Genomic DNA, 27,127 nt, shown 5'->3' with positions numbered 1-27,127 from the left:
AAGAGATAATCATGTAGCATGAAAAGGTTCAATTGGATAGCACATAAAAAAAAAAAAAAAGCTGCTGCAGGACCATTAATCTCCCAATCACATACACACTCAGATACACTCTGATGTAGAATGTGCAGCCAGTCCTCTATTCGTCCTTAAACAGCATGAAAATAGCAGCTGAAGCGGCCAAACTCTGTTTAAAGGCGCTCATGGTTTCTGAGCTGTGGTGTAGTTTGCCCTTCTTTATTTGCTGATGTGTTTGGTCTTTTATTAGCTTTGATGTTAGCCTGAAAATATGTACCAAAATTAATAAATAGGCAGAATTTATACATGTAGTTCTTGATTTTGTATCAAAAATGCATTTCTCAAATAGAGATTGGTTACAAGTGAGTAGCTTCAAAGTATTAAAGCGTATGTGTGTGTTTATGGTGTATAAATGTCAGCAGTTTGATAGTTTATAAAAGATGCATTCACCTTCAAGGCTTCTCTTCTTCACTCTTTTTTTTTTTTCCTGTCTGTGTTGTATTTTTAATGGTCTCCGTCTCTCTGTTTTTCCCTCCTCCAGGTATCTGTTCGCCCTGCAGATCAAACGCGACCTGGCCTGCGGTCACCTCATCTGTAACGACACCAGCGCGGCCCTCATGGTCTCCCACATCATACAGTGTAAGAACCGCTCACAAACGCCTCGGTTAAGATGTCAAAAGAATATGATGGAGATAGAGACCTTTAATGTGAAAGTCAGGAAACTATTCTAAACTGTTCAGGTGAATCCTTTTCTGTTCAAAATCCAATCTGCCCTCTTTATATTCTACATTTTCCTTGATGTATTGCTTCAGATGCTTTGATACGCAGCAGAATTTAAGCAACTTGATCACAAATGATCATCCTTCATTAAGGCTTTGGTGGAAAAACAAGCTGTAAATGCAAGAATAAAGCAGAGGGTTAAACGTCCTATCATGTCCTAATAACGCCAAACGTAAATGTAAGGGACCCCCATGTCTAATACTGAAAAACAGATTTTTTAAAGCCAGATATTTGAAATGTTCCATGTCTGCAGAGGGCTTTATTCTCAGTGTCAGATCCGATATAAGAGAAGAAAAGGCTGAATGCTGTGCTTATGTGTAAGACCATAAATCATCCAGCACACAAACACATGACAGATGCTCCCTACGGGGGTAATTCAGCAGCACTTACTGTACTGGGCTGTGTGTCTCCAGTTCAAGTTTTAGTGCTGAATATCCGTCAAAGTGTTTCCGCTCACTGCAGAGATGTTTATTAAAGACGTGATTGAGATTTGAGACACAAGAAGGAAGAGGAGCTTGTGATTTGGGGTCTTTTGTTTGCATTCAGCTCACTCCAGCAGGGCAGATGAGACCATAATCCTAATTCTTCCTGCTGCAGGGACTTGATATGTTGTTGGCCCCGCCTGCTCCCTTCATAGGGCATCAGTACTTCTTCACTTACATCATGCATGCTATTTGAATCAAATGCAACCTGCCCGTCAAGCTACCTGTTATTATTCTGCACCGTGTGTGGAGGATGTCGGATTGGAAGATTCAATTCAGTCGAGCAGGCAGCGGCCGACCACGGCGCAGCATGCTAAAGAATATCACTCGGTTGCCGTGGTAACCGCCAGTGCTGTGCCTGTTTGTGTACCTGCGGGTGGTACGCAATGATTGTTGCTGGTTTTGGACAGATGGAGTCCCAACGCATCACTACTCTTCATCTGATGTACAGTAGAAGAGAAAATAGATCCAACAGGAGGGAGGATAAACAAAGAATGTATTTCTTTAGGTTGTATTTCATTTCTTTGTTTGCACTCTAAATAAATAATTCATCTGTTTGCCCTCTTCAGCTGAGATCGGGGATTTCGATGAGACCCAGAGCTGGCAGCACCTCCTCCACAATAAATACCTGCCCGACCAGGACGCCATCAGAGATAAGATCACCGACTGCCACCGCAAGCATGTGTGAGTTATCACACACTAGTTCACACATGCTTCTCCTTTACTGCAGTATATGCATCCTTTGTTTAGAAGATGAAAAGAGGGCAGTCTGTTTTCACTCTGCATGGTGGCAAAACCGCAAAATATTGAATGAATTTGATTATGTATAGGATCACTTACGCTGTAAACGTTCACCTTTTTAAGCAGACCTCTATTGTCAAACTCTGCAGATAGATCTGTCTGCACAGCGCAGCTTTAACGACCCAGGAAAGGACAAATAAGTAAAGGTTAGAGGGCCGGCATTGTTTACCCGAAAATAGCTTTCTAAGATTATCCTTGCCTGGAAAACAATGCTGAGCCGAGCTTAAGTCTGACCGGGGATCAGTTTCTGTTTGGCTTTAATCTTAAAAGTGTCATAAACCGACTCAACCACACACATACCTGCACACTTCTACACACAGATGTTTATCTGTGTAACCAAACGTGCACTCGCAAACACGCCCATTACACCCAACCCTTACTGTAAGTCTGTCTCCTGTTGAGATGTTTATCTTTGAAAAACACTCACACACACACACACACACACACTTCTAATCTCTCCCCCGCAGAGGTGGCTGCCCACTAAACACACCACTTTGCGCTCCCCCTGTGCCCCCTGAGGTCACACATTCACACAACACACCTCATCTACATTAAAGCTGCTGCTGTTTGCAAACACATAAAAAAAATCACACACGTCTTTGTTTTCTGGAGATTCCAATTCCCCCAAAGTCGATCCTTTAACCGCACATACGAGCCTCATAAAACCAAACCACGCTCTTGATTATTTGTCATACTCACACCCTGCACCACACTGCGGGCTCCTTAACCCCCTCCCTCTCCCATCCTTCAACCACCCTCATACCCGACGCAGGAAGGAAGTGGCTAATTCAGCAGCTTATACAGGAAACAGGAAGCTATTTTCAGATTTGTGAGGAAACTTCTTTTGTGGCAGTTTTTTTTTTCCCCTCCCATAGTGTAGAGGGTGCTGCCATCTGATCCTGCAATGTTTATTGTTACTACAATCGTGATAAATCTGGACTGGGACGTGTCTAACATCTGGTATACGGGGGGGAAATCAAGAAAGTATTTTTCTAGCTTTAGCTTGAAGAAGAATGAAATGAGCTGCTAATTCATTGGCTTGTTGACGATACATGGTTTAGGTTTAGTCATTGATGGGTTGATCGATTTCTCTCCTCCACAGCGGGCAGACTCCTGCAGAGTCGGACTACCAGCTGCTGGAAATCGCTCGGCGGTTGGAGATGTACGGCGTCCGTCTGCACCCGGCGAAGGACCGGGAGGGGACCAAGCTCAGCCTGGCTGTGGCGCACACCGGGGTGCTGGTGTTCCAGGTAAAACCATCGACCTCACACTCCACAGTTTTCCTCGAGGCCTTGCATTGTTTCTGTGAAATTTGACATGTTCCAGAGTCAGGTTTGAGGCATGAGCTGTACATTCCTGAAATGTTTTCTTGAAAGGAGTGATATATCATATTCTCTGGAGATCGTTCTGCTGCTTTTTGTTTTATTTAGAGCGGACCTGGAGCTTCAACTGCAGTTTGGAGGTGTTCTATCTAGGTAATCTAAATCAAAACAATTACTCAGGTTTTTATGATGTTTTGTCTTTTATTCAGGGATACACCAAAATCAACGCCTTCAACTGGTCCAAGGTTCGAAAGCTCAGCTTCAAACGCAAAAGATTCCTGATCAAGCTGAGAGCTGACCCCGCTGTGAGTCTCTATCACTCTCATGCAGTCGTCTATTCATCCATCTATCCCTCCTGTCATACTCACTGTGTATCTGCATCTCCGTCTTGCAGCAGAGTGCTCACCACGACACCCTGGAGTTCGCCATGGCCAGCAGGGATTGCTGTAAGATCTTCTGGAAGATCTGCGTCGAGTATCACGCCTTCTTCCGACTCTTCGAGGAGCCCAAACCCAAACCCAAGCCCATCCTCTTCACCAGAGGATCCTCGTTCCGCTTCAGGTGAGGAGAGGAGAAGAAAGGAACGTGGATCTGTGCCATAGTGTGTGTGTTTTATTTTCTAATCTCGTATTTTTCTCTTCCCGTAGCGGGCGAACCCAGAAGCAGATCATCGATTATGTGAAAGACTCTGAGCTCAAAAAGGTCCCATTTGAAAGGTGAAGTTCCCTCTTTTGTTTCACTCACTTCAACAACAGAAACTACTCTGAATATACACGAGTAACCGGATTCTCTCCTTCTTTTTCTCTCAGGAAGCACAGTAAGATCCTGTCCAACTTCGGCATGTCTCCTCAGTCGTCTTCCTTCAGATCACAAGTGCCAAAAGAGGTGACACACTTAGAATCTATCAGAAACACTCATCTTCATTCATTTCTTAATTTATCCTCCTTTGTGTATTTAAATAAAACATTCAGACGTTTTAACTGTTTCTCTTTGTCCCTCTTCTCTGTTTTTGTCCCCCGTCCCCTCCTGTAGAGTGCCATGTCTGTGCCGTTAGCAGACCAGCCGGAATCATCCAGACTGGGCCACCAAGCTGACGGTTCAGAGGAGCAACCGGCGGCCGCGTCCTCCGCCAACGGCTTCCATGACGCCGAGCCAACTCAGTCCCCGCAGAACCACAACGGCACAGGAGCGGACCCCAAGTTCCTCAACCCAGGTCCATCCTGCAGGGCAAACAAAGGCAGCAGCTCGTCTATCCCTTACATAGACTGCAGCGACATAGACAGTGAATGTGATGTGTCTAAGAACAGCAGGGCCTCCAGGGGCCACAGCAATGCAAACGACAGCAACGCGGACGAGTCTCATGTGTTTAACAGTGATAAGGACGGGGGGAGAGGTCGCAATGGGGGGCAAAATCAGGGCTTATTTGGGGTTGTAAATGGGTTCTACCACACAAATCACCAGGGGCTAATGCAGCAGCAGCAGCATCAGCAGCAGGGGATGATTGGGCTTCAGCAGCAGCAGCAGCAGCAGCAGCAGCAAGGTATTGTGGGTAACAGAAGCGCTGTAGAGCAGGCTAACAGGTTTAATGGGAGTCACGAGCTGACAGATGATGAAATCGTCCCGAACGGAGGCTCGTTTCACGGTCGCCTCCCGCTCCACAGCACGCTCCTGGATGAAATCTTCCAGAGTCGAGAGAAGCGCGGCGCAGCTGCCGGGCGACCGTTAGGAACCGGCACTCGCAGTCAGTGCTCGAGCCCCGTGATCAGCAGCTTCCACCACCGCACGAACTCTCTCAGTCACACCGAGGTGACAAACGGGCACGGGCAGCCGCGCTCCGCCCCGCGCTGGGACGACGCCGGGCATTACTTCACTAAACGGCCCGGAGCCCAGGTGGAAGCGTCCGTTATCTCCCCGCCAAACCACTACGGTAGCTACTCCCCGATCACCGCCAACCGCACTGCGCCACATTTCGCCAAACCGTATAACAACAACAACATGAGAAACCGCTCCGACACGGATCCCTTCATCCTCAGCGGGATGACGTCCACTCCCATCAAACACCACAGCGCCCATCGCTCAGGGGTGCACGCTCAAACGCCCGGCTCCGCCCCAATAGAGCGGCGAATGATCATGACTAACGGCAATCACACGGGCAACCTTTTGGCTCCGGGTCAGGCGAGGTCCAATACGGTTCAGCGAATGTTCGGTCGTCAAGGGAAACCCGGTAACAACAACAACAATCTGAACCAGCCGGTCCAAATGATCGACGGCTCCACCAGCAGCGGCTCCGACACCAGCGACACCGAGTCGGACACGGGGAGCAGCGCGTACAGTCAGCCGCTAATGTACGGAAACCCCGCCGCCGTCAGCTCCATGAATTCGGTGAACTCGAACGGCGTGAACTCGTCCCCGATGCCCCGTAGTAAGTTCAGCTTCGGGAGTCTGCAGCTGGAGGAAGGGGGCGACGGCGAGGGAGAGGAGGAGGAGGTGTGTTATCACTTTAACGAGGAGAGTGTAGCAGGGAGAGTTTTCAGCTGCTGAACGAGAACCGATCCTCGTCCTGTGTGTACATAGAAATCAAATTCATCCACATTAATGAAGACTGTTAACGTGTTAAACAGTCGACTGTCACTACAGAAATACAGAACATGAATCCTGATAACACTTTACTCTAGCCTTGCTGTGACACACCTGGAACACTTTTTCTAAAGTTTTTAACTCATTCTCAGAGTATGTGAAGCTACTTTTTTTCACATTTTGTAGGTTTTCTACTTGAGATAAGAAGTAGATTCCACTCTTTTAGGTTGAACCGATAATACGTCTACTGTTTCTAAACCCAATAATCCACAATTTTGTATTGAATTTTGTACGTTTTAACACTTTAAGCAAACGGTTGACTTTAGTTTAAACTTAGCTGGCTTTGTCAAACAGAGTCAATGAAGCCTGGAGGCACAGGGGTAAAAAAATAAATCTTCCTTAAAATGTGCCATGTCGTAAAAACTGTATATTCAGCGTAGATGATGAGTGCAAATACATTTACAGATTACAGCGGATGAAGCATTGTTTTAAAAAAGAATCATTGGATAGTATTGATATCCTGCAGGTCAGTCTGCAGCAATGGTTGCTTGTTGTTGATAAATGCTACTTGATAGCTCACTTTGAGAGCCGTTGTACCTTTTTAGAAGTCTGTTTGTTGTTCTGACATTTACACATTTGTAGAATCCTAATGTAGCATTTTGTCTAAATCAAACTTTTATACTTATTTGACTGTTGTGTGGTGCAATAGAAGGGCTTTCAGAGAATAGCTGAGGGGAGTCATTGGAGGGTTTTTTTCACAGGGGAGACAGTTTAATGTCAGATCAGACGTCTGTAGAGTTTGTCTGTGGTTGATCAGACAGACACGATGATAATGTGGATTGTTGAATTTGAGATATTCCCCTCTAATTGTACAGTATATTGTAGAGGATTGATTGTACTTAGAGTAATACACTTGATTGGTTGTGTAAAATGTGTGTGTAGCTGCGGAAATCAGCCAGAGATCGGCCGGTCTGCCTTTTCGAGTTTAGAGCTGAGCTGGACGTCTGTTTCTTTGGAGCACTTTCTCTTTAATTCTGTCCGTCTGTCTGTCCGTCTGTCTGTCTGTCTGTCTGTCTGTCTGTCTGTCTGTCTGTCTGTCTGTCGTGGGAAACCTGCACTGTAATCTGAATGTTTGTGGTAGGAAGTTTTGTAGTGATTCTCTTTTGTATTTTCCAATAATGGAGGAATAGAGCTGCACCAATTTAAACAGTAGTGAGAGGGTGAACCTACCTATTATTACACTTGTGTGTGTTTTGATAATGACGATGCACTATAGGCACTTATGTTTCTTGTCTTGGTTGATCACAGGCTATTATCATCCTTTATTTCTTTCTTTTGTTCGTTTTTCTTTCTTTCACAGCGATTCTCAAACACACATCTTTATGGAAACCTGTCTGCTTTGCACGGCTTGGCCCCTGTTACGCACTAAAAACACACAAACAAACGTTTTCTCACTGTTACCTTTCATTTCTTGGTACGCTGTTTTCACTTCTGTTTCAGTGAGCTGTTTATTGAAGGTGTGCACTGCTGGCCCTTCATCCTCATGAATGTCATTTACTGGCTGTACGTTCAGTGACACACACGCTTTTATGTTTTTGAACATTGAATTGGGATGCGCTCTTTTCTTACACTGGACTTCACATGTGTGCTCTGCATCTCAATAAAACTTAAACGTCTGTACGACTACCAAAACAAAATCAGTAAAAAAGACGATCAAGAGGTGGAAAACAGCCAGACAAAAATCAGAAGATTGACTGAACTTTCCAACAGAAGTTTTTTGCTGCTGGCCAATATTTCAATGTTTCCGATACATTTTTCAATCAGCCTCAGCTTTGTATATTTTAAATCTATTTTACTAATAAGCTAATGTAAACATCCTTAATCTTTGATTGCAAACACGGCTGTCAAACATCAGCCAGTTCCCATCATCGCTCTGAGCCTGTTAGCATGTGTCTTTTTTACTGACTTTGTTTTAGGGGGATTTTTGGTTAATTTCCTTCACTTACATACCAGTGCTATGGATTATATTGTTAATGAGCATTCTGAATTTTTCTGATTTGGATCCACTCAGACATATATGAATTATTAACTAACTTTGTGTAAAAAAAAAAAAAAAAGAAGAAGCAAATGAAGAGGGACTTTCTTGGCCCCTAGTCGGTAAATATATTACGACTCAGCGAGCCTTAGTGCTCCTTTAAAGAGTGAGGTTAGGGTTCAGCTGCAAATTGATGTCACAATCATGATGTCATGAGACAGTCCCCCTCTTTCCAAACCTTTTCTTTTCTTTTCTCAGTGCTTTTGCTTTTTTTTCCTGATACAAATGTTCATGCTCCATGCTTTGTACAGCCACTGTTTTCAGCATGTTTCCTTTACTGTGAATGCATGTTAACCAGACGAGCAGAGTCACTGCTTTTCTGTCATTCTGCTTTTTGCTCACATGTTGTTTCTGTGACGGGGCTCCAAATGGTTTTAAATGTTTAACAGGTATTTTTATGCGGTGTAACACAAACGTACCCGCTGTAGAACTTAACCAGCCGTCTTCTATCACAGTTTCTATCCCTCCATGATGCACCGCACTCTCTTTCTTAAATATTTCAAAACCATTTAGTGTTTTTGCCCCGGGTTTCTCCTCTGTGCACCATGAGAAAACATGGCTGACTCAACTCCAGCTCTCTTATTAACAGAGTGAGAGGGCGATGGTAGACAGACATGTGAAAGTTAAGCTTAATGCAAATGTACGTGAGGGGGAAAAAAAAGAGACACATTTGAGAGTAATGACGTTTTAATTGTAAGGTGTGAAAGTCTGAGTATTGTCTGATGATGGACACACACACACACACACACACACACACACGCACACACACGGATACTGGAGTTGAGTCCACCTTGTGTTTCCTTTCACTTGTCACCAAACGGCGCTTGCAGCAAATCACTTCCATTGAGGCATTTTGTAATTTTCTTGTATTGTACATTTACAGACTGATAGATTGTGAGTTTGTATTCATGTTGTAATTTGTACGCTAATGGAGTTAATCAGAACCAAATACTCTAGATTTATGCTAAAATTAAAGTTAATCAGATTGTAATTTGAGGAGTAAACACTGAAATTGTAAAATAGTTAATAATTTGATTTCTCACCAAGAACTAGATGAGAATGTTAACACCCTTCTTCTGCTCTAAGCAAACTGCCCAGATATGTCAGCTTCATATTCTACAGACAAAGTAACTGTCCAGTTAATATGAAGCTACAGATAGCAGTCAGTTAGCCTAGCTTAGCATAAAGACTGGAAACAGTGACTTTACAGTGAGCATAGAGCTACAGCTAGCAGCCAGTTTGCCTAGCTTAGCATAAAAACTGGAAACAGTGAGCATAAAGCTACAGATAGCAGTCAGTTAGCCTAGCTTAGCATAAAGACTGGAAACAGTGAGCATAAAGCTACAGATAGCAGTCAGTTAGCCTAGCTTAGCATAAAGACTGGAAACAGTGACTTTACAGTGAGCATAAAGCTACAGCTAGCAGCCAGTTTGCCTAGCTTAGCATAAAAACTGGAAACAGTGAGCATAAAGCTACAGCTGGCAGCCAGTTTGCCTAGCTTAGCATAAAGACTGGAAACAGTGACTTTACAGTGAGCATAAAGCTACGGCTAGCAGCCAGTTTGCCTAGCTTAGCATAAGAACTGGAAACAGTGAGCATAAAGCTACAGATAGCAGTCAGTTAGCCTAGCTTAGCATAAAGACTGGAAACATTGAGCATAAAGCTACAGATAGCAGTCAGTTAGCCTAGCTTAGCATAAAGACTGGAAACAGTGACTTTACAGTGAGCATAAAGCTACAGCTAGCAGCCAGTTTGCCTAGCTTAGCATAAAAACTGGAAACAGTGAGCATAAAGCTACAGATAGCAGTCAGTTAGCCTAGCTTAGCATAAAGACTGGAAACAGTGAGCATAAAGCTACAGATAACAGTCAGTTAGCCTAGCTTAGCATAAAGACTGGAAACAGTGACTTTACAGTGAGCATAAAGCTACAGCTAGCAGCCAGTTTGCCTAGCTTAGCATAAAAACTGGAAACAGTGAGCATAAAGCTACAGCTGGCAGCCAGTTTGCCTAGCTTAGCATAAAGACTGGAAACAGTGACTATACAGTGAGCATAAAGCTACAGCTGGCAGCCAGTTTGCCTAGCTTAGCATAAAAACTGGAAACAGTGACTATACAGTGAGCATAAAGCTACAGCTAGCAGCCAGTTTGCCTAGCTTAGCATAAAAACTGGAAACAGTGACTTTACAGTGAGCATAAAGCTACAGCTAGCAGCCAGTTTGCCTAGCTTAGCATAAAAACTGGAAACAGTGACTATACAGTGAGCATAAAGCTACAGCTTGCAGCCAGTTTGCCTAGCTTAGCATAAATACTGGAAACAGTGAGCATAAAGCTACAGCTAGCAGCCAGGTAGCTCAGCTTAGCACAATACTGAAAAACAATGAAATTACAGCAAACAGTTAGCTTAGCAAAACAGACTGAAGACTGTTTTCCAGTACATATGTAGCGACAGCCAGCATTCAGCTAGCTTAGCTTAGCACAAAGACTTGAAACAGTGGAAACAGCTAGCCTGGCTCAGTTTGAAGGCAACATATTCAGCATCTCAAAAGCTGCACAAATTGAAGAAAGAAAATTGCGATTTTAACAAAGTGTTAGCTTTGCTTTAGCCATCTATGTTTCTTTATGCTAAGCTAAGCTGAAAAGCTTATTATTTACCACAAAAGCTTAGCAGTGGTGTCAATCCTCTCATCTTTCTCTTGGCAAGAAACAAAACAATTGATGAATTTAGGACATGAAAATGGTACCAGGTGGCATTTTAGCATCACATTGTGTTTCCTTTTGTTGTTTACATAACGCACTGACTTCTTTTGGAGGAATAAATCGACTTTCTGGCCGTTCTTCTACATTTCTTCTTGGATTGTTGGCAGGTTTTCCTTTCTTGCAACATCCCAAAAGGATAAAATCAGAATGAATACTAAAAATGGAAAAAAAAAAGGGTCAGTGTGCGGCCTAACTGGACGAAGAGCTGCCAGGAAGTCTTTCTATTCCCGTTTACAAAAGTAAATTAACACACTGACTATAAGGCTGAAAAATGCTCTGACTCACTGGTTTTCTGTCTTTCTTGTAACACTTTATATTTCTGCACATCTGTCCCTTTTGTTTTCCTCACAAAACACTGACTGGATGTTTTTTTCCTTAAGGTTTTTTCTCCTTCATCTCTCGTTAACGCTGTAACTGATTGTGTGCACTAGTGTCAATAAAAAACAAAAGTTATATGTTCGAAGTTAAGGGACTCCAGATTTTTCTGTAGTAGAAAACCATGTCCATCGTCATCTGCCCCGCCCCTCATACACCCACCCACCCACCTCTGCCTGATTTGTGACCCCTTCCTTCCACTTGTGTCTTGTGTCGTCGTAGTTAGATTGTAGATTAGTTGTTGTTGATTCGCTGGGTGTTATGTTCAAAAGATTTGTGTTTTTTTTTTTTAAGCGTGTGTTAGCTTGTTGTGTGTTTTGTGGTAAGTTCTTTTATAGCACCCGTCACAGATCTGCACTCAGTGGTTGCCAATTTGGTGTGTAACAGTGGACTCTGTGGAAACTTTGCACCTGGGCAAGTATACAGTCTTCACTTAGTATCATGTAGAAAACCTCTGTAGTGACTTTAGCTGTAGTGAGAGGTCACTTTCTAGTCTGGATTGTATTCTACCAAACAGCTGCCAGAAGTAGATCCGCACTACAGACCAGACTCCATTTAAAAAAAAAACATGATTTAAGGTGTCATTGCAAATCTATAGATCATATTATGTTGTGTTCTAGTTTAATCTTTCCTTTCCCCTTCCCTTATAACGCACTGATATGATCTTTATGAACTCTTCTAATCAAACTGATCGTCCATAGCTCTTTACTAACACTTCTGGAGTAGCACATTTTTTTGGCGCCCTGCCTGAACATGACAGCGGCTCATCTAAAGTCCTCGATCATAGTTTAGCTCTGATTGTCTGACCTTGAAATTCATCGCCATACAGTCAAAACTACACATGAGGACGTATTTGGGGAATCTTTACTAAATAAAGAAGAGTCTGAGGAAAACGTGTTAAATGTGTCAGTGTGAATTAAAAGATAATCAGATGGCTGTGGATTTCATGAAAGTAGTTGGATTATACAAAAAACTATTTTAACTCTGTCCCTTATCCTCCCTTGCCATCGCCTCCCTTATCTCACTCTTTGTTCTCTTCCCTGTCCCCGTCTCCCTCTCCACGCCACAGAAAGTCCCGGTTCAGAGGACTCTCCAGCGGGAAGTCCCCACGTGGTCGTCAACGGCAACGGCTCTGTACACGGGCAAGGCATTGCCGGCATCGGCGTCCTGCACGGACCGGGTCAGAGTCCGGAGAGACAGCAGCTGTCGCCTCTCACCAGCCCGCTGCTCACTGACGCCGGGTGTGTCCGCCATGATGATGAAGAGGAGGCGAGGAGGAAGGTGGGCATGCAGAGATGGAAAAATCTAAACTCTGACACTTTCATAAAAAGGTTTCTTTTTCAAGCTTTAAATAAAATAAGAAATCCAAAAATCACTTTTACATATACCTCCCAAATCACAAATTTGCACACACTCTAGTCTTGATCTGCGGTTTTGATAATGAAAGCCCCAAAACTAAAGAACCAAGTTAAAAAACAGAGAAAGAGATCTCAAGTTAACAGAAAAGCAACAGTAAGGAGAAACATCCTGTCAATATTTGCTCGATTTAAAATGCAATCCAGCAGATTTCCCGCTGCACAGCCCTGCAGCAGTCCAGCTTGTTGTTTCCATAGAAATAAAAAGAAATGTCTCTGTGGTTTGTTGAACGACTGGACGGATGGATGGATCTCATCTTTCTGTTTGTGTCCAGAAGTTTCCCACAGATAAGGCCTACTTCATAGCCAAGGAACTGTTGACAACGGAGCGGACCTACCTCAAAGACCTGCAGGTCATCACAGAGGTAAGACACACACTTCTGACTTTGTATCTTTCTCTGTCAGTGGAAACTGAGAGGTCATTGTCATCTGACTGACAAAGAGAGAGAGCGATGTTTGAAAAGCCGTCTTCCCCAGAGGCCGGACCGGCTGGGAGTAAACACGTTTCCTTGAATACACAGCCCTGTGGTACACAAACAAAAACCTAAGAGCAGGAAAAGTGACTCACAGTTGGTTAGAATTTCAGGACGGTGAACTAAAATTGGTCTTTTACAAGCTCATGTGTCGGGACAGTGAACCAGAGTCTGTTCGTTCAGGAATATGGACGTGAGTTCTGTGTCTTTTACAGCCTGAGCGGCCTCATTTTGGAAAGCTTAACCATCAACAGTAGTAGCTATACTCTGTTTTTATTTTTTATTGTGAAGCAAAATCACAAGCTGGCTGTCCTCTCTGCCATGTAAGATTAATAAAACACAGCGTTTTCTCTTTTTTCTGACCCGCATCCTAAAAAAAGGGCGTTTTTTATGTTGGAGGTTCAACATGTGAGGCCTTTGTCTTCTACAGTACGGATGACGAACAGAAAAAAAACTGCTTCTAAGTGAGCTTCTCTTTCAGCCACCAAACATGTTTTTTTGTTTTCCTAGACTGACTATTAGCTCCCCGCTTCTTTTAGTTTACAAGTAAAACCACAAAAATGCACACAAAGGGGAACGCTCCTGGGATGAAAGTGAAGCTCAGACGAGCCTGTTTTTACTGTGTGTCTGAAACAAACCAGAGGAAAGTAGGCAGCAGGAGGGTAATGGGTAGAGACCACCACAAGCACCTGCCTGAAGATCAATTTTATTAAACGTAGGTGACCTTTGACCTCTCAGAAATATCAGGTTTCCCTTCTGTTGTGTCTTTTTCTTCCTCTCAGCTGTTCTCCTCCTCAGTCATTTCCCCGTCTTTGATGTGGGAGGACGGCGTGCGCTGGCACTTCTTTTTTGTTTTTTGTTTTAAACCCTCTTAAATCTTTTCTTAGGCTGGCACCGTCCGTCTCTCCTCACTCACTCCCTCACTCCCTCCCTCACTCCCTCCCTCACTCCCTCACTCCCTCCCTGTCACCCTTCCTCTCTGCCCCCTCAGCTGGACGCTCTCCTGTCTGTCATATCGGTGTGTGATTTACTCTGAGAGGGGAATATAACACCTCTGTGTCAGAGGTTGTGAGGTTCAGGTGTGTGTGTGTGTGTGTGTGTGTGTGTGTGTGTGTGTGTGTGTGTGTGTGTGTGTGTGGAGATCCTCAGTGCAAACACACATCACTTTGCCTTCAAGTCAAATCCCTCATTCTGACCCTGGAAGGAGTCTGGTTGAATCTTATCAGTGGTGTGTGTGTGTGTCTATGTGTTTCTGTGTGTGTGTTTCTTTGTGTGTGTGTGTCTATGTGTTTCTATGTGTTTCTATGTGTTTCTGTGTGTTTCTGTGTGTGTGTTGTTCCTCACTCTTGTCTGATTTGGGGAGATTTGGATGTTTTACAAATCCCTCATTCTGACCCTGGAAGGAGTCTGGTTGAATCTTATCAGTGGTATGTGTGTGTGTTTCTGTGTGTGTGTGTCTATGTGTTTCTGTGTGTTTCTGTGTGTGTGTGTTTCTTTGTGTGTCTATGTGTTTCTTTGTGTGTGTGTGTCTATGTGTTTCTATGTGTTTCTGTGTGTGTGTGTTTCTGTGTGTTTCTGTATGTGTGTTGTTCCTCACTCTTGTCTGATTTGGGGAGATTTGGATGTTTTACAAATCCCTCAGATTTCACCTCCTGCATATTAATGCCTCATTGTTGCTCTCAGATAATGGCTGCTCAGATCGTCAGGAGCTGGAGCACATTTATTTTTTACTTTTGTTTAACCAGGAAAGAAACTCACTGACAGCAGCAGCACAGTTCACATAGTTTCACACAGACAACGAGCAGCCAAACATACCAATAAAAAAATACATCATTAAACATTAAAAGACACAAATGTCCACAAACACATCAGGGAGAACATCTACAGCCAGATGTGTCCGTCACTTAACGTCCAGATTGACTTTCAGATCTTTTTGTAATTCGTTGTAAGTACAGGGAGCAGCACACTTGAACTTGTTTTGAATGTTTTTAATGACGGTGCGTGTTTTGTCTCTTGTAGTCTTTCCACAGTGTTGCAGAAAAAGACGAGGTCTTACCGGACTCGGTTAAAGACCTGATCTCTTCCAACTACGACCCGGTCTACAAGTTTCACCAGGGCTTCCTGAAAGAGGTGGAGCAGCGGCTGGCGCAGTGGTCAGTATCTGACTGAGCTTATTTAGAGACACCAGCAAACCCTGCAGCCTCAATCAATCACATCACCATGATTACTGTTTGTCTTTCTGTACAGACGAGTTAATGACTCCTCAGAGTATCTTATCGGATAGGATGGGATTTCTGGATGTAATGAGAAGAATTAGAGATTATTGGTGTTGTGGTGCTTTGGCAGGACAAAAACAAAGAATTTCATCACATTGTAGTGTTTCTGTTTCACTGTTTGTATCGTTAATTATCATTACATAAGTCCAAAAACTAGAATACTGTGATTGTATTTATCTGTATTAGTTTGTTTTCATTAAGTGGAGACACATAGGATGATAATGAAGAATACAAAATATTCTCATCATATTTAAGTCACAAACCATCATTGATGACCACATTTAAATGTCCACATTTTGATAGAAATGAAGCCGTGGCTGTGAGGAAACGTATGTGTATGACTCCCCTGGCACTCCCTCCTTTGGGAAATCTAGTCTCTGTTATTTCTGTAATGACAGACGGGAGGGCACACACACACACACACACACACACACACACACACACACACACACACACACACACACACACACACACACACACACACACACACACACACACACACACACACACACACACCCCCCACCAATTTAACACAGCCCAAGGACTTTCTTCTAACATAAATGAGATTGTGGGAAATGTGTAAAGATTTTCTAGTGAGCACAAACTCAGCTCTCTACTGACATCTCCTGGTGAAGAAATGTTACTGCACATATAAGAAGCTCTGAATTCTGTGTTCTGTTTCAGGGAGGGTCGTTCCAACGCACACATTAAAGGAGACTATCAACGAATTGGTGACATTCTTCTGAAGAACATTCAGGGACTCAGGGTAAATAAATCTCCTCTCACCCTCGTTTTCTTTTTGCACCGTAACGTCTTAGTGTCAGTTTAAGAATTGGTTTACATGTAAAGAAACGATAGACGCTGTCTTATAAAAGATGTAAATGAGATATTTTCTTTGTTTTGCGTCTGCAGCAGTTGACGATTCATCTTCAGAAACATTCAGAGTGCCTGGTGGAGCTTGAACGAGCCTGCAGGTCGGTGACACGCAGCGAAACAAGACGCAAATAATAGTCCAAGTTCAGTGTGCATGATGAATGTATTGATGCTTCATTCATGTTTTTATAGTTTCATATTTGCAGTATGAAATAAACAATAGCTAGGAAGAGGAAAAGTGTAAGAAACAATGTTGGAGAGCTTTTCAAAAAGCCACACCCGTCCCTCCTCCTCTGTCCTCAGGTCTAGTCGGAAGGTGGAGGCCGTGTGTCGAGACTTTGAGCAGCAGAGAGTGTGCTACCTGCCCTTCAACATCTTCCTCCTCCGCCCTCTCCACCGCCTGCTGCACTACAAACTCATCCTGGAGCGGCTCTGCAAGCACTACCCGCCCACACACGAAGACTTCAGGGACTGCAGAGGTAACGTTTGTTTATCGTCTTCACCTCAACCCGCACGTCTTTCATCCCACATATTCCTTTTCATAACTGTCTCCTCATCCGCCTCCCGCTCCCTTCAGCTGCACTGGCAGATATTTCAGAGATGGCGCTGCAGCTCCAGGGCACCATGATGAAGATGGAGAACTTCCAGAAGCTCCTAGAGCTGAAGAAAGACCTCACCGGCATCGAGAACCTCGCAACCCCCGGAAGGGTTAGACGCTTTGATGTGTTAACCACTCCTTTACAATATCATCCGTCTTTGAGGCTTAAATGATGAATCTCTTTCTTTCTACCTCGTTCTTGTGTTTTACTGACAGGAGTTCATCAGGCTCGGCTGTCTCAGTAAACTCTCAGGGAAGGGCCTTCAGCAGAGGATGTTCTTCCTGGTACGACATCACAGCTCCTTTTCAAAATAAAGCTCACATAGAGTGAAATCAAAAGGCTTCACTTCTTCCTCTTTTCTCTCTTCTAACGTTCAGTTCAGTGACTCTCTGGTGTACACGAGTCGGGGAATGACGCCGTCCAACCAGTTTAAAGTTCACGGCCAGCTCCCCCTGTTCGGCATGACGGTATGTGACCGTGTTCCCATGACAACATGCTTAGATGTCCTATAATTATGTTTCAGTTTCTGAAATGTGGTAATATTTTGTTAGAAATTCAAACGTTGTGATTGTAAATCTTATCTGAGCCCACATTTGATTTACTTTGTTTACTTTCAAGATCTCAACTTGTTTATCTCGTTTCCACAGAGTTTCAAAAGCACAAAACCAACAGAAAGAGTCTTAACTTCCTTCATTAGTGAAGGCAACATCGTGGTGTGGCCCATCGCAGTGACCGGCCTATTGTCTGGTTTTCTAGATCACCAGAAAATCATCCCATAATCAGGAGAAAGCAAGCTTTGTTGTTGCGATAATGAGATAAATCGACCGCTTATAATGAGAAATCCAGCTTTGTTATCCTGAGATAATGGGGAACATATTTAATGATCCTGAGAAAACAAACAGTTGCATGTGTTTGACTTAAACTTTGTGATGTTTTACACATGACACATCCTGATTTAAGCTCAGGTTGGATGTGCGTGTAAATGATTTTTTTTTGTTTTATGTGTTTTGTGCAGATCAGAGAAAGCGAGGAGGAGTGGGGGGTCCCTCATTCGTTCACCTTGTTCGGACAGCGCCAGTCTGTGGTGGTGGCAGCCAGGTAAAAACAAACCTCCAAACATCCCATACATGTTGTGTTACATCATTCTAATCGAATGAAAGATGATTCATTGATTTTGGAGGCAGAAGGCAGAATGGAAATTAAAAGAAATGAAGATACAAAAACAAAGCGGAGTGGGCGGGAAAGAGAGAGAACAAAGACATGACATAATTTCTCCTGACTCATCCATTATGAATGAAAAGTGTGTCTCTAAAAGAAACACTTTGAATGATTCATGGAGGTCAAGATCATTAAATATGGATTCATCCTCCACCACAGTTTGGTTGTCCTCTCCTGTCCTTCAGTCACTCATTAAAACCTTTATGGCTCCACTTTATTATGACTATTTAGAATTAAAATAAAACATCCTCTCATACTTTGACATCCTTAATTTCATTTTGTTTGCTTAAGGAAGATGAATGACCAGAACATGCAGATGCATAAAGACACACATTGTCATATGCCTCATCTTCCTCTTCTTTCTTCCTCCTCCTTCACCCAGCTGTGCGTCAGAGATGGAGCGCTGGGTGGAGGACATCAGGATGGCCATCGACCTGGCGGAGCAGAGCAGCAGCCCGAACACTGACCTGCTGTCCACCAGCCTCTCTGAGAACAGTAAGGGACTTTTAGAAGAGGTTTTGAAACACGTGCACATTACACCTGTGTCATGCTACATTTATTTATTTATTTATTTATTTAGTTAGTTAGTTAGTTAGTTGTTAGGGACAGTGTGCATATTAATGAACAGCTGTAACAAGTGCCAGATTATAGCAGAAGTGTTAGTTTCCATCTGTTGTCTCTAGGCAGGTAACAGAAAGATAAATTACAAATACAAAGGCACAAGTGACACAAGACAATAATCGAGGTTAAAGGTTAAAGGTGGTCACAGACTTGTTTGAGGTGTGTTTTGGAGGATGCATATGTTTGTGAGTCTCTTATTGTGAGTGGGAGAATATTCTAATATTTAGCTCCTTTGACTGACAGAACAGTTTGAATGTAGTGCGTCTGTGTGGGGGCCTCACAGTCTCCTCGGGCTGGGGCCCCTGGTGCCGATCCCACTGGCAGACTTCAGATTTATAAAGTCCTTCAAAGGAGGAGGAGCAAGTCCGTGCAAAATTTTATATATAAAACATTTTTAAAATGAACCAAATTATGGAAATTTAGTAAATAATGTTTATCTAAAAGAGTGCAATGGTGAAACGAAAATGGCTTTTTGTCAAAGAGTTTTATGGCCTTTTTGAAAAGAGATTGTGTTGGTTTAAATGTTGTTGCCAGCAGGAAGTGACCATGTGGTGATACAGTATGAAGTGTGAAAAAATCCACGAGTGTAAAAACATTCGAGCAGCGTTGATATTCATGAAGGATCTTACCTGCCTAAAACTGCTTATATTAAAATTGACCGTCTTTGTTAATTGTTTGATGTGTTTTTTAAATGTTAACATTGGGTCCAATGTTAGGCCTAAATATTTAAACTCATGAGCTAGACTAAGCTCTACACCTTCCAGGTAAACGCCGGACTGCTGAAGGCTGGTTGGCTGTTTAGTGCATGCTTATTTGTCATATTCTCAAAGTTTTAATCGCCGTTGACAAATTGATTTGGTATCCAGGTAAGCTTTGAATCAAGTATTTAATATTTGACACGTTTAAAGTGGAAACTAAACCAGATTTGGGGTTTAACTAATGGATCTGTGAGAATAAGAACAGAATTGTCTGAGATCCTGAGGGAACCAGGAAGTCATATCACAGCCCCACACAGACTCTCAGACATGTTTTCATGTAGGACTTGTCTCCCACAGCGACTAAATCTAAAGTGACACAGCTGTGATGTGTTCAGTCTGATGATATTTACATTCACCTCTAAGGTTTGTCTCAAAGGGAAATAGATCATCTCCTCGATCAGTCCTCCCCTTCCTGCTAAGAAAATCCTCTTTGAGCACCTCATGAATATTTTCACTTCATTGTTCCAGGTGGTCTTTCATCATATTTCCAATGTCACCTGATATAAGCAGGTCCAGGCTCCAGCTGTCGCCTCCTCCTCCTCTTCTCTTCTTTTACCTCATTCTTCATCTTAATCGTCTGTCATGATGTTCCACGAGGACTCCACCTGGTGACCTTTTGGTTTGACGTCTCCATTGTGCCTCAGCTAAATCACCTGCCATGTAGATTTTTAACCCAAACACTAGAAGAGTATTGGCTTACAAGGAGCAACAAAAGGGATATTTAACTCTTCTCTTTTGTCCAGATTGTATTGAAGTAGCTTTGATCACAGCTTTGCAGCTTGTTCTGTATTAAAGATCTACACATCTACAACCAAAGGGGATCTAATAAAGGTTCAGGAGACCCAGACTCAGTGCTGTACGCTGTCAAGTGGGTCCAGAGGTAATTCACCTCCATCTGCAACCAGTTAAAGTATCTGAACATTAGCCGGTTAAACATAACTAAACAATCCTCATGATCTCTTCAAACACCGTCGGCTGTCTTTACCGCAGCAGTTCTTCAAATCTTCCATGAAAAACATTGTCAGTAAGAGCTCCTGATAGCTAACTAAACACAGGAGGTCGATACTTGAATCATTTCTAATCCTTTAACAACTGAACGCTCAGTTTAAATCTGTTTCTTAAGTTTGACTGACCTGCACATACTTTAAATGTAGCAGCTGATCGGTGGTGTTATGTCATTTATAAAGCTTCATATTTGTGTTTTTAGATCATTTTGAATTGTGGCGCCACGTGCATGGTGGATATTGGCCTCCAAGTGCGTGGCCTGGGTTCGAGTCCGACCTTTGGCTCCTTTCCAACAAGTCATTCCCCACTCTCTCTACTTGGGGCAAAAATCCCCAAAATAGATCTTTATGGAAAAAATGATTTGAATCTGAATTATTTAGCCGACGTTATTTATTAATACATCCAGCTGTGTGTGTAACTTACATGGCGCTTCAGCTCAGGGAGAAGCAAGGTGGAGATGAATGCTTTAATGTGTTCATATCTGTTGAAGAAGATCTCCTCTCTGCAGCTTTTTATATCTCATCATGAAGACAGTGTGAAGAGAAAGTCGGTTCATTTTGTTCCCTTCTGAAGTTTTAATCTCTGCTCTTTATTTTTATTTTTAAGACTGAAATGCTCTCTAATAAAAAATGTTGATGAAATGATGGATGTGTTATACCCAATATATATCGAACCAGCTTGTTTGTACGTGTCATCGTTCCCCAGAGCTGTCGGAGGACACTGGAGCTGATCTGGAGTCGGAGGATGAGCTCGGCGGTTCACGCTCCTCTCTGGAGCGTCAGGGTCACCGTGGCAACACCACCGTGCACGTGTGCTGGCATCGCAACACCAGCGTGTCCATGGTGGACTTCAGTGTGGCTGTGGAGGTACCAGTCTGTGCTCAGTGTCTCTTGTTGTCTCTTACATCACATATCTGTTTTTTTCCTCTCTGTGGTTGTCATGTTGAGCTCTGTGTGTTGTCCTCTTTTCCACAGACAAAGGACCATTAACTCAACGTCCTTTGTCCTACTTTTCTCATGTCTGTCTTTGTCTCCTCCTCTCTTCACCTCTGCCTCTCTCACTCTTCTTCTTTCCTCTCTCCATCTTCCATTTGTCTTTTTGCACATTGTCCACCTCCTGTCTTTTCACGCTGACGTTACTAGCGGCCAGTAGTCCAGGGCCCATGTCTCTTCTCTCTCTGTGGTTTGCTGGTACAGAACAAACAGCCTGTCCTTTAGTGACACCTGCTGGAGTAGAGAGGTACTGCAAAAGCCACGACCGCTTCAAATGTACTGATCCATGTGGGGAAAGTTCCAGGAATATTAATAAATGGAGGGTAAAAGTTATTAAAAAAGAGAGAATATGTTTTCTGGATCAGACTTCTGGACATGTTTTCTTCCTGTTATATTTTAAGTGCACTTTATTTCTGGATTACTCTTACAGCCATGCAACTGTATGTGGATGTCTTTGTTTTGCATGTATTGTTTTTGTTCATGCTTTGTCTCCAAGTTCTCAAACTTTAATAGGATAAGTGACACACGTTTGGGTTTTATTCATCCTTGGCTTGTCTTTTTGTGTTTCCAGAACCAGCTGTCGGGTAACCTGCTGAGGAAGTTTAAGAACAGCAACGGCTGGCAGAAGCTCTGGGTTGTCTTCACTAACTTCAGCCTCTTCTTCTACAAGTCACACCAGGTAAGCTGCACTGATAACGGCATCATCGTGAAGAAGTTATGAAGGGGTCTTAAAGTGTCTTCATACACTTTCAAGTTTAAATGTTTAGATTGCTGCAAAGGAGGCAGACTTTGGGTTCTTTAACAGGAAATGACCATAAGGTGATACAGACCATTTAACACCTTTGATTTCAAAACCAGATTTCTGAATTATTTCTCCCTTGAAGTGAAAAGTTTGGACAAAAATTGTAATCTGCATATTTATCGCGGTAAAGGAAAGAGGTGGATGATGCAGGTCGAGATAGAGATGTAACAGCAGAGATTTACATGATGGGCAAAGTGGTTGCAATATGTCAAATCTCTGACACTTCATTTTTTTTAACATAGGGAATATATAATTGTTCTTATGTGCAAATATGTGAAGTCAAATTGCTTCTTTAATTCTGTTCAATATCATTTCCCCCCTTTTTATTTCTTTGTGTCACCTTCTCTCTGGATATGTAGTAGTAGTAATCATTTATTTCAGTCACAAGAAAAAACAAAAACATCTTGACTGAAAAGGTGTTGAAGCTTTATCTTATTCCACCTCCCCTTATTACAAATCTTATTATTTAAGACACGAGTAGTTTGGGTACAAAAACAAAAAACACATCAGAACAACATTTGTTCCAAGAATTTCTTTCAAACCAAATGAAACAAATAAAAACAAAAAAAAACAGAAGTCACACTCTCAAAAAATAATTAAACCGACCTTTTATATTTGTTAAGCACCATTTTTTTTAAACAAAAATTTAAATCTGGAAAGTGAACTACACATTCTTAATAAGCATTCCACAAATGAACCCCTTTTATATGTATGTACACAGGAGTAGAATGATGGCCCCTCTCAGTAGTCTTAAAGAAAGCTCCAGAGAGGTCAGCAGATATGAAGACTTGAGTCTTGGTTGAACCTCCTGTCCTTCTTATTGGTCTTCTCACAGGATGATTATCCTCTGGCCAGTCTCCCTCTGCTCGGCTACTCTGTCACCGTCCCGTCTGAGTCCGAGAACATCCACAAAGACTACGTCTTCAAACTCCACTTCAAATCCCACGTCTACTACTTCAGATCAGAGAGCGAGTACACGTTTGAGAGGTATGTTTTTTATTCTTTCTTTTTAGAAATCTGACTCAGACAAACGTCTCTTTTGAGCTGCTAACAGAGCTGGGTGAAGAACAACTTGTTCTGTTATGCCAACAAGGTTACATGCTTTTCAAAAAGAATCCTCAGTAATTCAGTCTCTTCTTCAGGTGGATGGAGGTGATCCGCAGCGCCACCTGCTCCGCCAGCCGCTCGCTGCCCAGCAGCAGGAAAGACCTTTATTGATGAAGCTATCCTCCCTTAGAGAGACTGTGGACTTCAGGCTGCACAAACACCACAAAGAGACTCTTGTTTTAGAAACCCAATCATGATGCAACACAGCAGGCGCTAAATCCACTCCAATTAAAAGAGGTCGTCCCACTTCACCCCCCCCTGTACGCACATTTTCTGCACCACTAGTGTCTGATGTCAGTCTACTTTTTTCCAGGCCAAACTGGCAACACAGAATCTTGCTGGAGATCTTCTTTTTTTTAACTGTAATTATGATTTTTGCTGTTAAATGTTCACATGCACACACATGGATTTTCTCTTCTCCCTGGAAGCAAAGATGAACCTGACTGAAACACACAAACTGCTTCAGACACCAAAGCACCAGTTTGTGCTCGACGTCACATATTTCTACTTGGCAACGACGACGATGAGAGTGAAAATGTATATAAAATTGTTGAATAATGGTGTGCATGTGAACACACTCGTGGTTACAAGAGTATTATTTCTGTCTGAAAATGGAACTAGATGAATCAAACGTGTTGCCAGTTTGGACACAATTGCGTAACATCCATCTTTTCCTTCTTGTAAGGCGACTTTTTGTACAGTTCTTTGATACACTGTGAAATGTTCTTTTTTTTCTGCTTCCTTCACTCATGTTGCTTTTTATCGTCAAAGGACAAAAAAATCTGCTTCATACGCCAACAGAGATTCACTGGTTTGTTTGCCAAATACCTTCCTCCTCTGTATCCTCTGAGGTTCTCCTAGATTTTAAACTTCTTAATAAAGATGAGAAACAGTTGTGTTGATGAGAGAAATAAGACGACTCGGCGCTCTTTTGTTTTGATCTTTATTAAGAGGTGAAGACAACAGAAATGTGAGAAACCATTCAGGAAAATGTTAATAAAAAGAAGTACAGTACTGGAATTTGAGTGCAAAAATCTAAAGAATGTCACCGTCAGCTACACTTTGTCCACAGGGGGGCGCCATAGGTGACATAACCTGAAAGTTCCTCACAGCAGCTTTAAAGGACGTGTTCCTTCTTTTTATTAAATGGAGTGAAAACAGTTAACAGCATAAAGAAACCCTGAGAACATATTTCTTGTGTTTTAAAGTAAGTGGTCCAAGTCCTCTCTTTTGTTTCACATGTAAACGTTTCTTCACAGTAACACAAAGACCGATGTTATGGTTATTTCAGTTCTTAAGCGAGGTGCTGAAAGTAATCATGGCAAGAAGAAAATCCTCCTGGATTCTAAACAGCTGCACGTCAGGTCGGTAAATAAGGAAATAAATCAAGTTTAATAAAACAGTTGACATTAAGAAAACTCAACCTGCCTCTTGTTAATAAAGTAAACATGAAGAGTGTTTTAAAGAGACAGTATGTTCTGAAGGAGCAGGATCCAGATACACACAGAGGGATTAGTGTTTAATAAATCTTATTTCTGTTATTTCTGTTCTCGTGACTCTCTGGTCTCATACTCCAGCCCGTGGTCTCCATGTGTGTCATAGTTCCCGTAGCAGGGCAGCGTGGGCCAGTCGGGCTGGTACGTGTTTGTGCTGTACACAAACGCCTCCGTGATGCTCCCTGCTGCCGGCTTCTCCTCCCCCTTCTCCTCCCCCATCCACTCCTCCACCTCCAGCTTCACCAGAGTCCGCTGGTACATGGCGGGGCAACTCTCAAAGTCGTCCAGGAAGTCCAGCATCTCGTCGTCCACTTTGTAGATCTCTCCTCGGACCCGGCTGCCCTGGCCGGGGAGGTCGAGTAAGAACGGGATGTTGTGTTTGGTGGCGATCACCAGCGGGTATTTCTGGACGGTGCAGGCCGAGGCGAGGAACTCCGCCTTACCGTTGGAGCTGTCGAACATGCGGTAGTTGTTGGGTTGACCCTTCTTCAGGGTGCCGTAGACGAAGACACGAGTCATGAGGATGCAGGAGGACAGACGCACCTTTAAAACAAAGACACAAGTGTCAGGGTCATGCTAAAGGAACATCCCTTTCTGTATTTACTAAATATCTTTAATTTATTGAATAAATTCATGCATAGGCTACATTATGGGATGTCTTAAAAGATGTCCCAGTTACTCTTTTCAGTACATTTCAGATGCAGAAACGTCTCTCTGACCTTACAGCCTGATCAGGTGGAAGCTCAACTACACAGTGTGGGGACAACACATGGAGTAACACTAACAATATGACAGATTCAATTAGTTTGTAATTGATTTGTAACATTTAAAAATCCATCCTACAAAATGTTACTCCAGTACATTTCAGAATAAAGCATATTCTGTTAATGCACCATAATAATGAATGCATCACTTCAGCCTAATGTTGCAGCCAGGATAGGTGGCATATAGAAAAGAATACATGTTTATTTCCATTTGCACAGAACAGTACAGGTACATTGGAATTATTGTGCGTTTCTCCCTGAGTCAGCTTCTACAAAAAAGTTAAAATTATATATAAAATAGAATAACATAAGAAAAAAATGAGTAAAAAATGTAAAAGTAAAACTAAATAAGTTGTAGTAACAGCTAAGTGATTTAAAATAAACTGTACAGAAGTTATAAACTGTATTAAAGCAAAGATATAATACAAAAAAATAACAAAGGGGAACACTGAACAATGAGATGAAACTATAAATATGTTTTCTTATTGCACCTGAGGTTATTGCACACATATTTTTCACATTATATAATTGCACTGTTTTTAGTTTTTCAGGTTAATGTTGCACACTTGTGTTGCACTGTGAGGTGTGGGGTGAAGTACTTCCTTCCCATCTTAGTGTCCTGTGCTACAAGTCTCACGGCAGCAGGGAAAAAGCATATATGTATATGTTTTACAAATGTATGCAACTACAATAACCTGTGTCAGGGTTATTTCCCTAAGGTACGTACTGTATGCATGCACACATAATAACTGCTGATAACATAGCATCTGCTGCAATAATCTTTGATTCAATCATTAATAAGACAGGCCAATAAAGTCCTCACTCCTGCTCGGGTGACAAATGAAATCGTACTTTGAAAATCCGGAACAACAGAGAACCCTGTTAAAGCTGCAGCCTACAGATGACCTGTTGTACAAGTCAAGTGAAAACGCAGAAACTGTCTCTGAAAACATACCTGCATGTGAGGAAGATGATGACTTTATTCAAAGTATCGGGGTCAGTTCGACGAAACGTGTCACTTCGAATTCACATAAGAGGACGTCATTCAAGCCAAAATCCGGGGCATGCACATGCGCAGTAGCAACTCAAAGATGACAGAACGAGACATCCCTGACGCGAACAGAAGGGGGCGCCAAAGCTACGAGTTGTTGTTCATTTATTTACGTTTATCGTTTATTATGTTGCTTTCTTACTATCACTAATATTCAACCAAATTGCATCATATCATATCTTATTATATATTTTTTTAACCTTTTTTATGATTACTACGACTTTATTTATTATGATAATAAATCATGCTGGGCTTCAAGACTCATTCATTCTGCCACTCTCCTGGGACTGCAGATTGAAGTGTTTCATGTGAGAAATTGTTGGATTGAATTGAGATTATTACTCAGTTTTAGATTTAAAGTGCATCCATCTTTGCCTCAAAAGGCACTATATTACAATTCTTATTTTTTGTAATATAATAATAATATATTTTTTATAATTATTTTCTAATATGTAAATATGTAATTTTATTTT

General features: G+C 42.4%; 2 protein-coding genes across 4 annotated transcripts in view; one reads left to right on the top strand and one right to left on the bottom strand.

Annotated features, from left to right (window-relative positions):
- Window positions 1-24,257, top strand: part of LOC110000001 (FERM, ARHGEF and pleckstrin domain-containing protein 1-like) — a 55,517-nt gene extending 31,260 nt beyond the window's left edge. For 2 of the 3 annotated variants that reach the window (XM_020655204.3, XM_065951826.1), the window contains exons 6-28: window positions 557-654; window positions 1,847-1,961; window positions 3,181-3,328; window positions 3,610-3,705; window positions 3,795-3,961; window positions 4,048-4,116; window positions 4,210-4,285; window positions 4,433-4,613; window positions 12,274-12,485; window positions 12,895-12,984; window positions 15,112-15,245; window positions 16,053-16,134; window positions 16,281-16,342; window positions 16,545-16,720; window positions 16,819-16,949; window positions 17,056-17,124; window positions 17,218-17,307; window positions 17,856-17,938; window positions 18,441-18,553; window positions 21,148-21,308; window positions 22,006-22,113; window positions 23,072-23,223; window positions 23,379-24,257. In XM_020655204.3, coding sequence (XP_020510860.2) covers window positions 557-654; window positions 1,847-1,961; window positions 3,181-3,328; window positions 3,610-3,705; window positions 3,795-3,961; window positions 4,048-4,116; window positions 4,210-4,285; window positions 4,433-4,613; window positions 12,274-12,485; window positions 12,895-12,984; window positions 15,112-15,245; window positions 16,053-16,134; window positions 16,281-16,342; window positions 16,545-16,720; window positions 16,819-16,949; window positions 17,056-17,124; window positions 17,218-17,307; window positions 17,856-17,938; window positions 18,441-18,553; window positions 21,148-21,308; window positions 22,006-22,113; window positions 23,072-23,223; window positions 23,379-23,454 — 2,689 coding nt within the window. In that variant the 3' untranslated portion in view covers window positions 23,455-24,257. The remainder of the gene's footprint in view (window positions 1-556; window positions 655-1,846; window positions 1,962-3,180; window positions 3,329-3,609; window positions 3,706-3,794; window positions 3,962-4,047; window positions 4,117-4,209; window positions 4,286-4,432; window positions 4,614-12,273; window positions 12,486-12,894; window positions 12,985-15,111; window positions 15,246-16,052; window positions 16,135-16,280; window positions 16,343-16,544; window positions 16,721-16,818; window positions 16,950-17,055; window positions 17,125-17,217; window positions 17,308-17,855; window positions 17,939-18,440; window positions 18,554-21,147; window positions 21,309-22,005; window positions 22,114-23,071; window positions 23,224-23,378) is intronic. The other variant, XM_065951827.1, reaches the window with a different exon arrangement.
- Window positions 24,258-24,269: 12 nt separating this feature from the next.
- On the bottom strand, window positions 24,270-26,679 carry LOC110000002 (gamma-glutamylaminecyclotransferase). The gene is made up of 2 exons (XM_020655205.3): window positions 26,559-26,679; window positions 24,270-25,382 (listed from the first exon to the last, which is right to left on the bottom strand). Exons 1-2 carry the CDS (start codon window positions 26,562-26,564, stop codon window positions 24,882-24,884), a joined length of 507 nt encoding a protein of 168 aa, XP_020510861.3. The 5' UTR covers window positions 26,565-26,679; the 3' UTR covers window positions 24,270-24,881.
- Window positions 26,680-27,127: the final 448 nt, after the last annotated feature.

This window comes from Labrus bergylta, chromosome 24 (genome assembly GCF_963930695.1).
Source record: "Labrus bergylta chromosome 24, fLabBer1.1, whole genome shotgun sequence".
NCBI classification, from domain to species: Eukaryota; Metazoa; Chordata; class Actinopteri; order Labriformes; family Labridae; genus Labrus; species Labrus bergylta.
Note: the sequence above shows the minus strand (reverse complement) of the source record. Positions and strands in the feature narration are given on the sequence as shown.